Source organism: Pan troglodytes, chromosome 16 (assembly GCF_028858775.2).
Source record: "Pan troglodytes isolate AG18354 chromosome 16, NHGRI_mPanTro3-v2.0_pri, whole genome shotgun sequence".
NCBI lineage: Eukaryota > Metazoa > Chordata > Mammalia > Primates > Hominidae > Pan > Pan troglodytes.
Window position 1 is genome coordinate 48888977 of NC_072414.2, and position 19628 is coordinate 48908604.

General features: G+C 40.8%; 1 protein-coding gene across 2 annotated transcripts in view; it reads right to left on the reverse strand.

Annotated features, from left to right (window-relative positions):
* Positions 1-12692: 12692 nt before the first annotated feature.
* LOC134808534 (uncharacterized) overlaps positions 12693-19628 on the reverse strand; it is a 31682-nt gene continuing 24746 nt past the window's right edge. For both annotated transcript variants that reach the window (XM_063795048.1, XM_063795049.1), the window contains 2 exons: positions 16383-16536; positions 12693-14294 (listed from right to left, as the gene is read on the reverse strand). In XM_063795048.1, the coding sequence (XP_063651118.1) occupies positions 13313-14230 (918 nt within the window). In that variant the 5' untranslated portion in view covers positions 14231-14294; positions 16383-16536 and the 3' untranslated portion in view covers positions 12693-13312. The remainder of the gene's footprint in view (positions 14295-16382; positions 16537-19628) is intronic.

Below are 19628 nucleotides of genomic sequence, written 5' to 3' on the forward strand. Positions count from 1 at the left end.
AGTTTTGGATGTATTGCATACTAAGTGCTGGTAGAATGACCAAAAGTCACTTGGAAACTCAAGCTGGAGATATAGATTTGGGATTGATCCAAATGGGAGGCTAATGTCTACAGCTTATCATCTACAGTCAGTGGTTCTTCATTTTCTTCAGATCATGTCTATGGTAAGAACATTCTGTTTTTCATTTTTAAGCATTTAACTTGCACCTTCCCTTGAATGCAGGGAGTGCAGGCAGTGCAGAACCATAAAAATGAGAGTGCAAGCTGAAACTGTGCAAAGTGATTTTAATAATGGAGGCCGGGCGCGGTGGCTCATGCCTGTAATCCCAGTACTTTGGGAGGCCAAGGCAGGTGGATCACGAGGTCAGGAGATGGAGACAATCTTGGCCAACATGGTGAAACCCCGTCTCTACTAAAATACAAAACATTAGCCGGGCATGGTGGCACGTGCCTGTAATCCCAGCTACTTGGGAGGCTGAGGCAGGGGAATTGCTTGAACCTGGGAGGCAGAAGTTGCAGTGAGCTGAAATCATGCCACTGCACTCCAGCCTGGTGACAGAGCAAGACTCTGTCTTAAAAAATAATAATAATAATAATCAATGGAACAATTATGACTATCCTGTGACCTTTAAAATGTTTGTCAAAACATTAAAGCTCTCTTACTGTCGATTATAAATGTACGGAGAAATGGAAAAAATAGTAAGGCTATTATTATGTAGTAGTAGTCCCTCCTTATCTGAGGGTGATACATTCCAAGACCCCCAGTGGATGCCTGAGACCGTGGATAGTACCAAACCCCATATATACTGCGTTTTTCCTAAATATATATGTATCCATGATAAAATATAATTTATAAATTAGGCACAGCTAGGCACGGTGGCTCATGCCTGTAATCCCAACACTTTGGGTGGCCAAGGCAGGAAGATTGCTTGAGCTCAGGAGTTCAAGACCAGCCTGCGAAACATAGTGAGATCTCGTCTCTAAAAAATTAAAATAATGTTCTGTCATAAAGGACACAAATTCTCTGTTATCCAATAATCTACTAATCTGAATCATCATCTGTTCATTCATGCATTCAGTAAATATGCGGTAGGCACTGTACACACATTTGGAATATATTATATCCATGAAAACAACAGGCAAACATCCTTGCCTCTGTGGTGCTTACCTTTTAGTTGGTAGTCATGGGGGGCTGAAACAGGAGGCAACAAAAATGAAGCCTACTATATTATTTGAGGTGGATAATAATGATGCGATGATAAATGAGAAAAGTAGAGACATTTAAATGCACGTGTTAAAAAAAAAGGATTAGCAGTCTTGACCAGATGATGATTGATATTACAGACATACTGTATGAACCTGTAAATGTGATTCCCTAAGAAAGACACAGTATCACTTATGAAGCATTCTGGCTAGATATGCAGAACTTGAATGTAATCATGAGGAAACATTAGACAAATCCCAAATAATGAACATTATATTTTAAAAAAGGAAATATTCTACAAAATGTCAATGTCATATATGCTGAAGGTTTTGTGTTTTTTTTAAAATCTCAATGTTAGGGCTCCTATTGTCATGAATTCTCAATTTACTAAAGGAAAATTATTTATATTTCTATATTTACAGCCAATTTTTTTCTTAGTTTATTTAGAAAATATCTTTTTAAGCACTTGTTATACTGTTTTGGGCACTGTCTTTGCCTGAGTTATTTAGAAAACAGAGCCTAGGCAAATTTAAGGACCAGCACTTTATTGAGAGGTGTAATCTGAGGACATTAAGAGTGCAGAATAGGTGAATGAGGAGGGAAAGGAGGGTAAATTAACGTAAGAGTTCATTTCTGAGCTGGCCACAGCTTCATTAAACAGTATGGTGGGGATCTCTTCAAGACCGCGTGAGTCCAGGAGTTCAAAACCAGCCTGGCCAACCTGGTGAAACCCCATGTCTACTAAAAATACAAAAAATTAGCTGGGCATGATGACCCACGCCTATAATCCCAGCTACTCAGGAGGCTGAGGCATAAGAATCACTTGAACCCCGGAGGCGAAGGTTGCAGTGAGCTAAGATGGTACCACTGCACTCCAGCATGGGCCACAAAGCAAGACTCCGTCTCAAAAAGAAAAAAATTAGGCCAAATGTGGTGGCACATGCCTGTAATCCCCAGCACTTTGGGAGGCTGAGGCAGGAGAATCACTTGAGCCCAGGAGTTCAAGACCAGCCTGTGCACTATCTCTACAAAAAAAATTTTTTTTTAATTAGCCAGGCATGATGGTGTGTGCCTGCAGCCCTAGTTACTTGGGGGGCTGAGGTGAGAGAATCACTTGAGGCTAGGAGTTCAAAGTTGCAGCAAGCCATGATCACACCACTGCACCAACCTGGGCAACAGAACAAGATCCTGTCTCTTAAAAAAAAAAAAATTAAGACCAAGATATTTTTTAAAATTATATTCATTAATTTAATTTTAAAATAACAGTGACAACATGAACACATCTTGGAGACATTATGTTAAGTAAAACAAGCCAGACACAAAAAGACAAACATTGTATGATTGCACTTAAGGGAGGCATCTAGATTAGTCAAATTCATAGAGGTAGAAAATAGAATTGTAGTTGGTAGGGGCTCTGGAGAGAGAGGAATGGAGAGTTATTGTGTAATTGGTGTAATTGGTACAGAGTTTCAGTTTGGGAAGATGAAAATTTCTGGAGATAGATAGATGGTGGTGATGGTGGCACAACAACGTGAATGCACTTAAGGCCACTCAACTGTACACCAAAAAATGGTTAAAATGGTAAATTGTATGTTATGTATATTTTACCAAAATAAAAAATAACAGTAAAAAATCAGTACATTTTAACACATATATTTTTATGTACAACTATATTTTCCAAAAAATAATTAGTAAGAAGTGGCATTATTTTGCACTTTTGCAAATCTCTTAAAGTTTGGTTTACTAGAAGATAACTGAGGCCGGGCACAGTGGCTCGTGCCTGTAATCCCAGCACTTTGGGAGGCCAAGGCGGGCAGATCACTTGAGGTTAGGAGTTCAAGACCAGCTTGGTCAACATGGTGAAATCCTGTCTCTACTAAAAGTACAAAACTTAGCCTGGCATGGTGGCGGGCACCTGTAATCCCAGCTACTTGGGAGGCTGAGGCAGGAGAATCGCTTGAACCTGGGAGGCGGAAGTTGCACTGCACTCCAGCCTGGGTGACAGAGCGAGACTCTGTCTCAAAAAAAAAAAAAAAAAAAAGACAACTGGATTTTCATATCTATTTCTGTTTTCAGTCTATCATGATAGTTGTTTTGGTTACATATATGAAGAAAATCTTACCTCACAAAGATAGATAGTGGGAAAAGGAAGAATTACTTAAATAGCCTTTTCAGAAAATTGTGAATAGTATTCTTTAATACTATATAAAACTTGAAAAGTGGTAGTTTCTTAAAATACTGGTTCACTATGGCCAGGCACAGTGGCTCATGTCTGTAATCCCAGGACTTTGAGAGGCCAATGCAGGCAGATCATGAGGTCAGGAGATTGAGACCATCCTGGCTAACACAGTGAAGCCCCATCTCTACTAAAAATACAAAAAATTAGCTGGGCTTGGTGGCACATGCCTGTAATCCCAGCTACTGGGGAGGCTGAGGCAGGAGAATCCCTTGAACCCGGGAGGCAGAGGTTTCAGTGAGCCGAGATTGCGCCACTGCACTCCAGCCTAGGTGACAGAGCAAGACTCCACCTCAAAAAAAAAAAAAAAAAATTTGGTTGACTAAATTATGTAGATCTTCCAAGTGTTGACATATTTCATTGTACATCAGAAAAATCACATTTGCTGATATCACCACCACAAAAAAATCTTAAAGTACCGGGAAGATGTTACGCCCCAGGACAGTGAATATACATTTTTCACAATTCAAATTTTTGGTTTAAAATGCAAATGTTACAAATGTTAACAAATATAGTCAGTTGTTTTCCTCATCTTACACAACCTTTTTTTTTTTTTTTTGAGAAAATATCTGCCAGGTACTTAAGTCTAAGTAGTCATAGTTTGTCCTTGGTTACTTTAAGTAAAAATAATGTTGCATAAAAAGAAGCAACCAGTTCACTTCTCAACTCAAACAATCACACAAGTGCTTTTCTTGAGGCAATCATATTTCTGTATGCGGCAATAGTACTTCACATGTACTTCCCATTTCGTCACACAGAATATTAAAAAGACAAGTACTAATTTCAGCAATCTAGGAAGAGAAGGGAAATTCCCCAATCTCATGAAAGACTAAGCAAAACCTATTTTTAATATGATGATTAATGATGAAAGACTACATGTTTTTCTTCCTATTGCCAAAAACAAGGCAAAGATGTCTTCATTCATTGCTTTTACTCGAGAATCCAGTCAATGTAATAAGAAAAGAAAAAGAAATTTTAAAAAGGACAAGAAATAAAAGGCATGCAGATTGGACAAGAAGAAATAGGCCAGGAGTGGTGGCTCACACCTATAATCCCAGCACTTTGGGAGGCTGAGGTGCGCAGATCACGAGGTCAGGAGTTCAAGACCAGCCTGGCCAACATGGTGAAACCCCATCTCTACTAAAAATACAAAAATTGGCCAGGCATGGTGGTGGGTGCCTGTAATCCCAACTACTCAGGAGGCTGAGGCAGGAGAATTGCTTGAACCAGGGAGGTGGAGATTGCAGTGAGCTGAGATCTCAACATTGCACTCCAGCCTGGGCAACAGAGCAAGACCCCATCTCAGAAAACAAAATAAGAAGAAATAAAACTGTCTTTATTCACAGGTAACATATCATGTACATTAAAATCCCAGAAATATCTACATAAAAGCTGCTAGATTTAATAAATGGGTTTAGAAAGCTCATAGGATATAATGTCAATATATATAAATATATGAAACTAACAGCTAGAAACTGAAATGTAAACAACAGTACCATTTTTAATGCCACCATTGTTAGGGATAAACCCAACAAACTTGTGCAAGATATGTATGCTAAAAACAGCAATACACTGACAAGAGAATTTGAAGCAGATATAAATAGATGGAGATACATACAATGTTCATGGATCTAAAGATGTAATATTGTTAAGGTGGCAATTTCCACAAAACTTATCTACAGGCTAATTGCACTCTCAATCAAAATTGCAAACTATTTGTAGAAATTGACAAACTAATTGTTGAATTTATACGGAAAAGTTAAGCATCCAGAATAATCAGATGAATTTTGATTTTTTTCCCTCTTATTTTTAAAAGTTATAAAGATTTAAAACAAGAAGAGTTTGAAAAACCTTTGTTTGTTTGTTTGTTTGTTTGGAGATAAGGTCTTACTTTGTCTTCCTGGAAGGAGTGCAGTGGCACAATCATAGCTCACTATAGCCTCCACCTCCTGGGCTCAAGCAGTTCTCCCACCTTGCCTCCCAAGTGCCTGGAACTACAAGAGCATGCCACCATGCCCAGCTAATTTTAAAAATATTTTGTAGAGACAAGGTCTTGGTATGTTGCCCAGGCTGGACTCAAACTCCCAGCCTCAAGTGATCCTCCCACCCCGGCCTCCAGTAGTGCTGGGATTACAGGTGTGAGCCACCATACCCAGCAAGACATCAAATGCATAATAAGAGAACAACATTAGGCCAACAAATTCAACAATACAGATGAAAAATGCACCGAAATAGTGCATTTTTGAATGCACTAAATAGTGTACAATGCACCAAAATAGTCACAAGAAAAAAACAGAAAACCTGAATAAGCCTATATCTAATAAACAAATGGAGTATGTTAAGAAAAACCTTTCCGAAAAGAAAACTTAAGGGCCAGATGCTTTCACTGGTAAAAACATCAAAGTTACACAAATGTTTTCCAGAAAAGAGAAGAGGGGAGAATATGTTTTTCAGAAAAGAGAGGAAGAGAAAACACCATCCACTTCATTTTATGAGGTTAATTTTTATGGACTGAATTGTGCCTCCTCAAACTTTGTATGCTGAAGTTCCAACCTTTAGTACCTCTGATTGTAATCATATTTGGAGATAAGGTCTTTATGGAGCCGATTAGGTTAAAATGAGGCTGTTAGGGTGGGGCCCTAGTTCAATATAACTAGTGTCCTTAGAAGGGGAAGGACACCAGGGGCACATATGTACACAGAGAAAAGACCACATGAGGACACAGCAAAAAGGCAGCCATCTGCACACCAATGAGAGAGGCCTCTGGAGAAATCCAACCTGCTAAGACCTTGATCTTGGACTGCTAGCCTCCCGAACTGTGAAAAAATTAATTAACATTGTTTAGACCTCCCACTCTGTGGCATTTCCTTACAGTAGCCCTACAAACTAATACAGTAACATAAGCTTAATAGCAAAACCTGACAAAGATTGTATTTACATTTTACAGATCAGTATACTTTACTGATATAGAGGCAAAATCCTTAACAAAATACTAACAAATCAAATCAATAGAATATTAAAAGAGTAACACTTAAAGATTAAGTAGGGCTTATCTTGGGAATGAAAAGTTAGTTTAATATTTTAAAATTGATAAATGAAATTCATTATATTAACAAAAAAAGGAGAAAACCCATATGATCACTTCAATAGATACGGAAAATGCATTTCACAAAAATTCAACATTGATTCTTGATAAAAACTTTCAGCAAATCAGAAATAATAGAGAACTTCCTCAAATCAGTAAAGGGCATCTATAAAATAAGTACAATATAATTAATGATGTAAGGCTGAATTGTTTTCCCCCACAATAGGAACAAGGCAAAGATACCATGGCCGCTATTCTAAAGTTCTATTTGACATTGTGTTGGAGGTCTCAGTCATTATAAGAAGGAAAGAAAAATAAATGGAAAGAAGATCAAAAGGGAAGAAGTAAAACTGTCCCTGTTTGCAAATGATAAGATTTTTAATGCAAAAATCCCAGGGAATCTAGAAAACAATTACTAGAATCCATAAGTGAATTTCCCAAGGTCACAGGATACTGGGTTAATATATAAAAATCTGTTTAAGGCAAATATTAAAATGTATATGCTTATATACTAACAGCAAACTACTGAAAAATTGAATTTAAGGAGCAATTCCCTTTGCAATAATACCAAAAATATAAAATAATTCTGAATAAATCTAACAAAAGATATTTACATTGAAAACACAAACCCTCACTGAAATAAAATAATATACAAATACGTTGAGATATATACCATGTTTATGGACCAAAAGATTCAATATTGTTAACATAACAATTCTCCCCAAATTGTGCCACTGGCAAAAGGATAGACATACAGATTAATCATGCAGGCAGCAAAGTCTAGAAATAGACCCATATGTATAAGGTCAATTGAGTTTTGACACATATGCCAAGGTAATTCAATGGTGAGAGGAAGAAATAGTAGCCTTTTTAATAAGTAGTGCTGGAACAACTTTAATGGACATCCCCTCCAAAATTGAAAAAAAAATGGACTGTTTAAAACCACACCATATGTAAAAATTAACTTGAAATGGATCATAGTCCTACATGTAAAACCTAAAACTATAAAACCTATAGAAAAAGAACATGAGAGTACATATTTGTGTCTGTGGGTTAGACAAAGGTATTCCAGAGAGGACATAAAAAGTATAAACCTAAGGAAACAAAATATTCGTGCTAATATGCCAGCAGTTTTAACCATCACTGCTTTCACACCATCAATGAAAATTTCAATGAACTGAAAAAGGTAAATAAATAAAATCTGGCCAGGCGCAGTGGCTCACACCTGTAATCCCAGCACTTTGGGAGGCCAAGGCTGGCAGATCACCTGAGGTCAGGAGTTCGAGACCAGCCTGACCAATATGGTCAAACCCCATCTCTACTAAAAATACAAAAATTAGCTGGGTGTGGTATCAGATGCCTGTAATCCCAGATAATCAGGAGGCCGAGGCAGGAAAATAGCTTGCACCTGGAAGACGGAGGTTGCAGTAAGCTGAGATGGCACCACTGCACTCCAGCCTGGGCGACAGAGCAAAACTCCGCCTCAAAAAATAAAGGAAAATAAAATAAAATATAAATATAAATACATAAATAAAATTCTAAACTATTATCCACATAATTTTTACTCATAGTCTCCCCTGAAAATTCTCACAGACCCTAAGGGGTCCATAGACCACTTTGAAAATAACTTTTTTGCAACAATTAAAAACAATGAACTGCTAACGGATGCATCATACAGGTACAATGTTAAACAAAAGAAGCCAGGCACAAATGAGAACATATTGTGTAATTCCATTTATATAACTTTCAAGAACAGGCTACATTGCACTATGGAAGAAGTCAGAATAATGGTTACCTATGCAGGTTGGAGGAAGAAGGGAATTAACTGAGAAAGTTCATGGGGGAAAGGACTTCTGGTTCTATATTTTGATTTGGGTAATGGTTTGTGCATTTCACTGTATGAATGTCAATGTCATACTTTAATTAAAATATAAAAAGAATATAAACCCTACAGAATAGTTTCCTAATGAAACATTTCTATATTTAGAAGTATTTGATTAAGCATCTTCTAACACTTTTGTGCAACAAAACCATAGGCAATGGGTCAACTTTAGGAAAGAATTCATAGCACTGAGAATCTGGAAATTCTACTTTGAAAATGATGGAGTATAACATTTATTTCGCATTTAATATTTTAATTGTTAAGTACATTTATATTTATATGTATCTTATTTCAATAGATGATTAGTTCCTTAAAGGTAGGAATGTATTTCATGTCTGTTATACTATAGAGTCTGGTACACAGTAGGTGACATTGATTTATTTTCTCATTCATTCATGCAATAAAGATTTCTTTAACATTTATGTGTAAGGTGCTTGCTAGTTCCTGGGTATATAATGATGGGTCGGTGTGGGGCTCAATAAATTCCTGTTAATAACTGATTGATAATTATCAGCTACATTTCAGAAAAAGTATAACTCTCTTTTCTCCTGAATTCCGAGTACAGGGGCACTACAGATTTTAACCTTGTTGTAAAAATAATGACACAAAAACACAGAGATGAATTAACTGACTTCTTAGGGTGATGCACTTGCTCATGAGTGGGGCAAGGATTAAAATGGTTACAGCTTCTTTCCTGGATCGAGGTGCTAGGGGAATTCATTCAGATTGATTCGGGTTCATATTTCATTTAAATGCTCTCATTTCACTTCTGCTACATGCACCTTCTCTGACTTATATTTCAGGACCTGCAGTCTGAATTGGTTTACTTCCACTTCAGATGCTGTCAAGATAAATTAGACACCAAGGGTCCATGATACCATCTGAAGCAGAACTGCTATTAGTAGGAAATATATAAGCAGTTTTATATTTCAATATAGTGTAGCACTTTTTTGGAGAATGTACTTTCTACTAAAAATGAAAGTGTATGTAACAAACCTTGGTGAATTTTGAAACGTTAAAAAAAATTCAAATTTTATTTTACTGTACATTCTCAGGCAAGTGTAGTCAAAGGAATGTAGGTAACACTAAATATTTTTATCTCCTTTCAATGCATCTACAAACCATTCTGTTGAATAAGATCTGACAGGTTCCTGACTGTGAGCAGAGATAGGGTAACAACTCGGATGATACATAAGCTTGCATCAGATACAGACTCCATTTTTGCTGTAATCATCCATCCATAGCCTCGCCTGCTCAGCTGACAAGGCATGTTATTAATAAAGCATATTGTACCACAAGTGCATTCCCCTACATGGTGTTTATCTTGTTGGAAACTGTAATCGTTTGAAACAATGGCCTCAGTGAAAAGATATGAAACGTTATGAGCTATGTAAAAATCAAAATAATTTGTACTAATAATGGTAGTTGTTTGTGAAGGATTAAAACATAGATGAATGCATAGAGTTAATGACTCGGTCTTGCTTTTAGGTTTACTTTTTATTCTAGTCCTGTGAGATAACCTTAATTTCAAGCCAAGCCTGGTGGAGAGACAAAGTTCCCCCACCAGAAATTAAACTCCACTTTGGCTTACCCACCAATGTCTCCCTAGCACATAGCACAGTACTGGGAAGACAGTCAACATGTAATATTTGTTAAATGAAAGAAATGAATAAATATGAGTATAAGAGAAAAACGGAACACCTTTCAGGTTAAAGCCAAGCCATTATCAGAGCTCCTCCAGGATGTGATTCAAAGAAATAGAGGTGGACTCAATCTCCAGGGGACAAGTACTCCCATATTGCTTCCCTTTCACCCTCTCCCAATTCAGCCAATGGGACTCCCACATTGCCGAGCCAGTGGAGAAGCCCCAGGTATAGAATCCAGGTAGGAAAGGATAAAGTATGCCCTTTCCCATCTCCCTGCACCCTCCCCAATCCCACCCAATAAGATCTGGATGTGTTCTTGCAGTTTTCAATCTGAATTCTCTTGGAACAATTTTAAAAGGGGCTTCAGCTCTCCTCTGATTTTTAATAACAGAATGCCAGGTAGAACAGCCTGCATGTATTTTAGCCCCTCACCACTGTGAGGGTCTAGGAGAAAAGTAAGATCTTAGGAAGATAGACAGATGGAAGGCCAGGTCTTGAAATGGAGCTGGTTCACTTCTTTATTGAGTTGGTAAAGAAAGAGTATGGCTGGGTGTGGTGGCTCACACCTGTAATCCCAGTACTTTGGGAGGCCAAGGTGGCAGGATCACTTGAGCCCAGGATTTCAAGACCAGCCTGAGAAACATAAGGAGATCCTGTCTCTGTGAATTTTTTTTTTGAGACGGAGTCTTGCTCTGTTGCCCAGGCTGGAGTGCAGTGGCACGATCTTGGCTCACTGCAACCTCTGCCACCCAGGTTCAAGCGATTCTCTTGCCTCAGCCTCCCGAGTAGCTGGGATTACAGGTGTATGCCACCACGCCAGCCTAATTTTTGGATTTTTAGTAGAGATGGGGTTTCAGCATCTTGGCCAGGCTAGTCTTGAACTCCTGACCTCGTGATCCACCCGTCTTGGCCTCCCAAAGTGCTGGGATTACAGGTGTGAGCCACTGCGCCCGGCCCCCCAAAAAAATGTTTTTTATATCAGCTGAGCGTAGTTGCTTGTGCCTATAGTCTCAGCTACTCAAGAGACTGAGATGAGAGGATCACCGGACCCCACCACATCGAAGCTGCAGTGAGCAGTGAGCCATGATCACACCACTGCTCTCTAGCCTGAGCAACAGAGCCAGACCCTTTTGCCAAAAGAAAGAAAGAGAGAAGAGAGGGGAGAGACAGAGAGAGAGAAGGGAGGGAGAGGAGGGAAGGGGAGGGGAGGGAAGGGAAGGAGACGGATAAATATAGAACAATTTAGAGGTGATGAAGAAGAGTAGATATAGAAACATTCTGAGGTAGAGGAAAGGAAAAATGAAGGAACTTGTTGGGGCCTAAGCCACAGCCACTTTTTTTCTGGCAAAATTTGATGCTGTTCTGATTATATCCTTCCATGTGTTCACAAAGGGTGATTTCTCTCCCCAGCGTGAGGAGTAGATTACGATTAGTGTCACTCCTCTTACAAATAATCAGTTTAGGATTCGTGTGTGACACAGTTATGCCTAGTGGGACTCAGTTCTGCTAGAAGCCTCTAAAAAGGGTTTCCCTTCCTTTATTGTGAGATGGAGGGAGGGAGGGGGAGAGACAGAGAGAGAGAGGGAGAGAGGGAGAAAGGGAGAGAGAGAGAGAAATAGTATCCCTATACTTTGCTACTTTGCTGGATGCCCGACTGTATTTGACATCAAGACAAGCAGACGCCATCGTATAGCCATGAAGGGACATGACAGGAGAAATTACCATCATGGGAAGATGGCAGAGCAGAAAGAAGAATCCCACTTCAATCCTGGACAACTTCCCTAAGTTATTTGACCAACCAATACTGGAACCACCTTTCTCCAAACTTCTTATTTTATGAGATAATAAATTCCATATTTTTCAAATTTCCACCTCTAGTCAGGTTTCCTGTTGTTTGCACTTTTGTTCATACCTTTTTTTTCCTACTAAAGGAGGAAGTGAGGGCATGTGTTATGAATGTGAAATCTGGAAGTTAAAAAGTTTGAAACAGATATTTCAGTTTTCACTTATAGCCTCCTTCCATCTTCTTCCCCCTCCCCAACTCCTACTGGATTCAGACAAGGGCCAGGACACAAGGCGGAATGCAAAAGGACCCCTCCCTTCCCAAGACTTTATCTTTGTTCCTAGCTCAAGCTCAGTGTGTCTGGCTCCTTCTTCCTCAAAGATTTGTTCTGTCCCAGGAGGCTCCTCAATCGCTCCAGTCAATTGGCTTCTAGAGCCTTGCCCTATCAGTTCCACAGATACATCCACACGTCTGAACTCCAGCCACAGTTTAGACTCAAGTGGGGAGCTCCCACCGCAGCACCGTTCTGTACCTGTAACTAGCAATGGTTTGTAGCCTTTGAGCAGAAATAGGGAATGAAACTGCCGAGAATTTAGGGATGGAAACTGGCACAGGCATGGGAAACCGTTTGAGAATGCAGGAGTTAGCTGGGTTTACTAGATTATAACTCTTATGAAGACCACATAGCACACAACTCAGCATATAAATTAGTTTTAACACATATACATTGAATTTCTTTGAAATGACCAAATTGTAGGCAGATAAAATGGCTTCCTTTTACAGAATCTTCCCTTCAGAGAGTGCCTTTCAATGGCACCACCTTCCCTCCACCCAAAATAAAACCTTCAACATTTTCACCTTAAGTTTATTTTTACAACACACTTTGAAATAGTGAGTGTGGTGAAGATAGTTCTATTTAATCTGCTACGAAGAAACAAGACACAAAGATCTGACTTGGCCACCATCCCCGAAGGCATCCGTGGCAAAACTGGGATGGTCCCTCATTCCCCAGTGGTCTCAAGCCTTTGTTCTGATGTCCCTGTATGTAATTGTTTTGATAGCAATTTTCCTGGTTCTCTCTCACTAGCTTGCTAACTACGCATGTCAATCACATTCAGGAACACCATGGGCCTAAGGGTCAGCCACATCTCAGGAGAATGTGATTCAAAAGAGGACACAAGGCATAATATAGCACTTTCTCCTTCTAGCATGTATGTCAGTTGCGTTGCGGCCTCGAAAGTCTGACAATGTGTAAAGAGAGTGTTGCATTTTTTTTCCTTCCCCCAGGTGCAGAAAGGAAAGGATTTATGAAGTACTCTGGCCACAATTTTAAAGCAAGTGAGAAACCCAACAGTGTAAGATCCTCTTACTAGAGAACACTCAATGGTACTGAAAGAGTTCTCCACCTAAACTCTAAAGAACCCGAAGAGAGGTCCAGTTTTTTCCTCCCAAAGATCCATCTCCAGAGCTTCACTCCCTACTCCGTTAGGGAAGCCGGGACGGTGGGAGAGCCACAGATACTCTTTTCTCCTACGGAACCGTTGGACCTCTTGCCCCGTTTCCCTGTCACTTTAGGGAGCAGCACGCAGCAGACTAGAGGCCAGGGTCCAAGCCCGCAGCCGTAGCAGGCCGGACGGAGAAAGCGGGCCGGAAGGGCAGCGTCGCGGTGCTGGAGGCTGTTGCTGGGAGGCGTGGATTCTGGAAAGTGCGTGTGCGCGTCCCTGGAGCACCGCCCGCGGAGCCGATTGGCCCGGACGCGCGGCGGGGGAAGCCCTTGGCTAATCTCCTGCCACTCAGCCCGGACGACGTCGGCGCCAGGGATGTAGCGCCGCGAACCTCTCGCCCCGCCGGGCCGGGCCGCGCGCGGAAGGACAAATAGTTCCGGCGGCAGTGCCGCGCACCTCTTCGCGGCTCTGCTCGCCCCGCCCGGGCTGCCGAGCCCGAGGCAGGGGTGGCGGGAAGTGGGGGCGGGCGGAGCAGGGCCGGCCTGTGCGGCTCTCGGACCCCGGCTCCGCTCTTTGCGGCCAGACGGGTGGATTGCGCTCCCTAGGGAAGAGTAATTGGATTCCAGGCTCCCTCCAGCCGGGATCAGCGGAAGTCGGCTGCTAAGCCTGCAGCCTGGGAGGGGCGTATGGGGAGGAAGGAAAGGTGGGGAGCGCCGCCGGGAGGGACACGGTGAAACCACTGTCCTCTTAAGTGCCTGCGTGCTTGTTTCTGTACAGGCCGCAGCGGGAAGCTGGGTATAGAGAAGGATTAACAGAGATTGCACCCTGGTGACCTTTCCCCTCAGGCACGTGACTCTTGCCCCTTCCAAGTTGTCATCCTCATTGTGAAATTCACCTGGTAGCTGATACTCAGGAGAGGAATACTTTGGAAGCCTGAGTCTTCTAGCCATCACCCTTCTGTTTTTCTCTCAAAGCTCCACTTGGAGCTCAGCTGGAGAAGGAACCCTGTGAAGTCTGGAGTTGGACATGTCTCTTATTAACGAAGTAATTGTGGAGAAAACAGCATTCTTACCACTATCATCCAGGAAAGTATCCCAAGTCCCTTCCTTGGCAGTAGCAAACTTCCCTTAATTCCCTTCCCCTTGAGGAGATGCAGCCAGAATGAGAGCCTTAAGCAGAGTTTTTGGGTGAAATGATAGGCATGTTCTAGGAATTGTGACTTAAACTTGGACCTCTTGTGATTTTTTTTCTTTTCATCTTAATTACTGCATTTCACTCATTCATCATGAAATAAACTCTTACTGAAGGCTTTGTTTGTTCCAGGCTCTGTTCTACTTATCAGACATACATCAGTGAGTAAAACGAATGCACTCTTGGAACCTCATTACAGTTGCTCTAGTGGGGGAGATAGTACATTTACAATCATATACAATTGTATAATGTCATGTAGGGAAGAGCGCTATGAAGAAAAAGAGCAGAAGGACGAAGTATGCAGATGAGAGTTGAACACTATTTTATATTTTAGATAAGTTGATTGAAGAAGGCCTCTTTGAGGAAGTTATGTTTAAACAGAGGTCTAGATAAATGAGGTAGAAAGCCAAGCAAATATTGGGGTTGGGGGGGTTGGGGAGAAGATTCTGGGCAGAAGTAAGAGCAAGTGCCAAGGCTCTGCAGCCAGAGACAGTTTGGTGAGTTTGAATTAGTAGAAAGGAGGCCAATGTGAATGCTGTGCAGTAAGCCAGAAAAACAGTTAGAAATAAGGCTGGAGATGGGGTGATGAGTATGTGCATGCTTGGCATTTACTTTTAACATAATTTGAAACTTCTCTAAGTTTTGTATGCACTAAAGTGTCCTGCATTCTTCCTGTGTCTCCACCAGACACTACATTTCATTTCATTCAGAGACACCACTTTTTTCCCTCTTGGTCTAGCAGTAAGTGTTTATTTCTGTTTTTCTCTCACCCTCTTCTACTGATCTATAACTATTGGTTCAAATGTTTCTTCTGTGCAGATCCTTATCTTTAATGTCACCTTTTTTTCCCCCAACTTGTATATTTGCCTCTTTATCTCATCAACGTATCTAACTGGACGTCCTGCCATCTTTCGGTTTCGACAGGTCTAAAACCAATCTCATAATCTCATTATCTTTCCAAAATCACTTCCCTTCTTTCTCATTGATACCACTGCTATCTCTGCCACCCAAGCTGAAAACACCGATGTCATTTTTTACCCGTTCCTTCCCTTTATTTCTTTTATCCAGTCATCTCAGGGCCTTCAATTTATCCTTTAAAATACCTCCTCTGTCAAATCCCTTCCTCTGTCTCTACTTTAGGTTCTCTGTCTAAGCCCTTAAATGCTGCCAGCTAGGGTTAGTTCAGCAGTTTCTATGTGGCCTTTCTGACTTCCTTCTCGCTCTGCTCCAATCTAACCCGCCAGAATAATTGTTCTGAATCTTCACTCTTAGCACATTTCTTTGTGCTTCAGCACCTTTATGGCTACATTTTCTATTTCCTTAAATTTAAACTCTTGTGACTGAATCTCTTTTTCTTTTTTTTGAGACAGGGTCTCATTCTGTCGCCTAGGTGTCCAGGCTGGAGTGCAATGGAGCGATCACAGCTCACTGCAGCCTCTACCTCTCAGTGTTCAAGTGAACCTCCCACCTCAGCCTCCTGAGTAACTGGGACTACAGGCATGTGCCACCACAACTGGCAATTTTTTTATTTTTATTTTTTGTAGAGACAGGTTTTTGCCATGTTGCCCAGGCTGGTCTTGAACTCCTGGGCTCAAGTGATCCACCTGCCCCAGCTTCTCAGAGTGCTGGGATTACATGCGTGAGCCACTGTGCCCAGCCCTACTGAATTTCAAGCTCTTGCCCCAGCCTAGTTCTCTTCTACTCTGTGAACCACTCCTCAGTCTACCACTTCCATTTTAGTTAGGTTTGCCCCGGAAGTACATTTATATTCACTCATTCCTATATGTATTTGTTTATGGATCTATCCTCAAATAATTTAGTATTTGATTCAGTAAGGATCCACTGGTTACAAGTGACATAAAATCCAACCCAAATTGGTGTAAAGTGAGAAGGGAATGTATTCTCACATACCTGAAAAGTTGAAGATAGTTCTGTTAGATATGGCTTGGCTGAAGAGTTCCAATTATATCATCAAGATTCAGATTCTCCACTTGAACCTGCACAGAGGTTGCAGCGAGCTTGAGATTGCACCATTGCAATCCAGCCTGGGTGACAGAGCAAGATTCTGTCTCAAAAAAAAAAAAAAAAAAAAAAAAAGAGAGTCAGATTCTCCCCCACATGTTAGCGCTCTCCTCTGCTGTTTGCTTCATTCATTCCACAAATGAGCAACCAGAAGCTCCAGACCATCCTCACTACCAGCAAAGGTCAAGCGCCCATTCTTTTGTCAGCCAATCACTGTAGCCAAAAGAATGAGATGCTCAGATTGGCCTGGACTGATTCACAAGCCCATCCCAGGAGTTGTGTCTATCAGTAACATATGAATGGCACAGATGATTTTTACTTAAAATAGGGGTATGGTTATCAGAAGAAGCACAGATGTGCCCTGGGTAATGGAAACAGCAGACACAAACACATCCCTGGTATTTTATTGAGGTCTCCAAACATTCTTCCCCTACATATGCCTTCAATGATATCTATGGCTACTCAATGTAACAATGTTTTTTTACCACCCAAAATGTACTCACATCTAGGTCCTACAAATAACTCCAAGTCCAGGATAGTAAGGTGATATGCATGCCTCTCTATCATAAAGCAATTTGATAAAGTTCTTCATGGCCTAGTAACCTAAGGCTGTATGATAAAATTAACTAGAAAATACTTAATATATAATGACAGAAAAAAAGAACAACTGCAATGAAAATGCATATTTGGAAATATGAATAATGACAAACACAAAATGTCTCTAATTCATAGCATATGTCATATCTTGCTAGACAGGAATAGCAAGGGCTTCCTAACATGAGAGGGGAGAAAGTTCTTTGATCAACCAATCTGGCTGCCATATGTTCTATTTCTGGAGGACCTCTCATTCATTGTTCCTCCATGGCTATGTCTGTAATGGACAACGGGAGGATAATCCTTTAGGGACTACACCTCTTCAGCATTCTCCTTCCTGATCTAGTGGGAATTGAAAAATCACTTCCTATGGCAAAGATAATTAGCTTTTACCACCGAAGAGTTGTGAACCTCTTCTGTTGTATACAATTGTTGCTGGGAAGTAGCTACCTAGCCAGGGGCTACATTTCCCAGCCTCCTTGTTAACTTTGGTAAAGTCACATGACTGTGTCCATTGGAATATGAGTGAAAGTGATGTGTACCACTTCTAGCCAATTTGGTTAAGCAGTAGGTATGCCTTTGCCAGTCTCTTTTTCCCTCTTCTGGCTGCACTGAAAGGTCTCTAAGAACCTGGAGGACATTAGAGCCATAAGATAGAAGGAGACTGGGTAGTTGAATGATTTTGTAGAAGACCACCTGCTACTTAGGGGCACTGATGTTAGACTTTACAAAAGTGAAAAATAAATATCTATTGTGTTAAGCTTAAGTAACCTAGCCTTTCTTCTCCACACTTAGGATTTCTCTCACAGTACAATTTTCTTTAATTCTTTTTTTTTTTTTTTTTTTTGAGACAAAGTCTTGTTCTTGTTGCCCAGGCTGGAGTGCAGTGGTGCTATCTCAGTTCATGCAATGTCCACCTCTCGGGTTCAAGCAAATCTCCAACCTCAGCCTCCTGAGTAGCTGGGATTTCAGGTGTGTGCCACCACACCTGGCTAATTTTTGTATTTTTAGTAGAGACAGGGTTTCACCATGTTGGCCAGGCTGGTCTTGAACTCCTGACCTCGGGTGATCCGCCTGCCTCGGCCTCCCAAAGTGCTAGGATTAGAGGCATGAGCCACTGTGCCTCGCCCAGTTTTCTTTAATTCTTAGTAAACTTCTAGTCTATTTGCATCTGGCCAATTCCATAGGGGGAGAATTCCAAAGCCAGAGGGTTTTTTTTAACCTTCAGTCTTGGAATCTAGATTTTCATCTGAGCATTTTTGTCTTTTAGTAATAGGCCTTGGTATTCTAACTTAAAGGCCTCTATTTTGGTTTCTGCCTGATAACAATTTGAAACAATAGCCACTGGGTTTGCAAGGGGAGGGAGTGATGATGGTGTGTGAGCTGGTGGTGGAGGGAGTAGAGTGGAATAACTATTACCTTTCTCAGCAGGCAGGAATTGCTTGAAAGAGGCCTGAGTGTATTAAGACTTCTCCCTAGTGCCAATGTTATCCATTCTTGCCTTCATTAACATTAACATCCTCTTGGGGCTTTTTCAACCCTTTATGGCTCCAGATTATTGATGTTTCTGTCATCTTTTATTGCAGCCTATAAGCAAAAATGTTCACTTGTAACAAAGTGGTATCTTTTCCTCTCTGCCTTAGATAAATCAATCTTAGTCCTAAGTTTGAGCCTTTCTTAAAGGACATTACTAAAAACTAACAAGTAATAGTTGATATATTTTAGTATCTGACCTTTTAACAACAGGCCCTTTTACATTTTATCCTTGATAGGCACATGTTCTGAATCCCACTATACAACAGGTGCCAGTTTAACCTACTGCTTTGGTATCGAAGTCCCAGCCTGATACCAATGAGGCCTCATCTGAATCAGCTACTTCAACATTTCTGGATCTTTCTGTTACTAATCCCCACTCCTGGTATCGATTTATGAATTGTTAGAGCTATTTTAGTGAAAAACTAGTTATATATTTAGCTTAAGGCATAGTTTGATCCAAGGGCTTAAGCAATGTCATTAGAATTCTATTTCTTTTCATCTCTTGACTCTGTCTTGTGTGTTGGCTTCATTTTTAGGTTCCATGTGGTGGCTGCTGACAGCTCCAGTTTACATAATCCTTACTGTTAGCAATCTCAGTGGAAGAGTGCATGCTTCCTTCCCACAGGTGCCAGCAATAGTCTTCTTACATTTCACTGGCTCTGATTGGGATAAGTGGCTAGAGGAATCCAGTAGCTCAGGTCTGATTCATGTCATTAATGTTTTTGAAAATGAAGTTCACTCCACCCAAAAGACATTGACTGAAGTAACAGAAGAGGAAAATCAGGGGATGGTTATCAGAAGAAGGGTGAATGTTAGTAAGAGGCAAACAAACGGAGTATCTCATTAGATGACAATGTGTAGTGTTTCCTAATTGCTTCACATGTGTTGGTTTTATCTCCTTCACTGGGCTGACTGTAAGTGTCTCAAGAGCAAGATCATGTATTATATGTCTTAACAGTGCCACCTCAGCAGGAGGTCCTTAGATACTGGCTGATTTATGGCCTC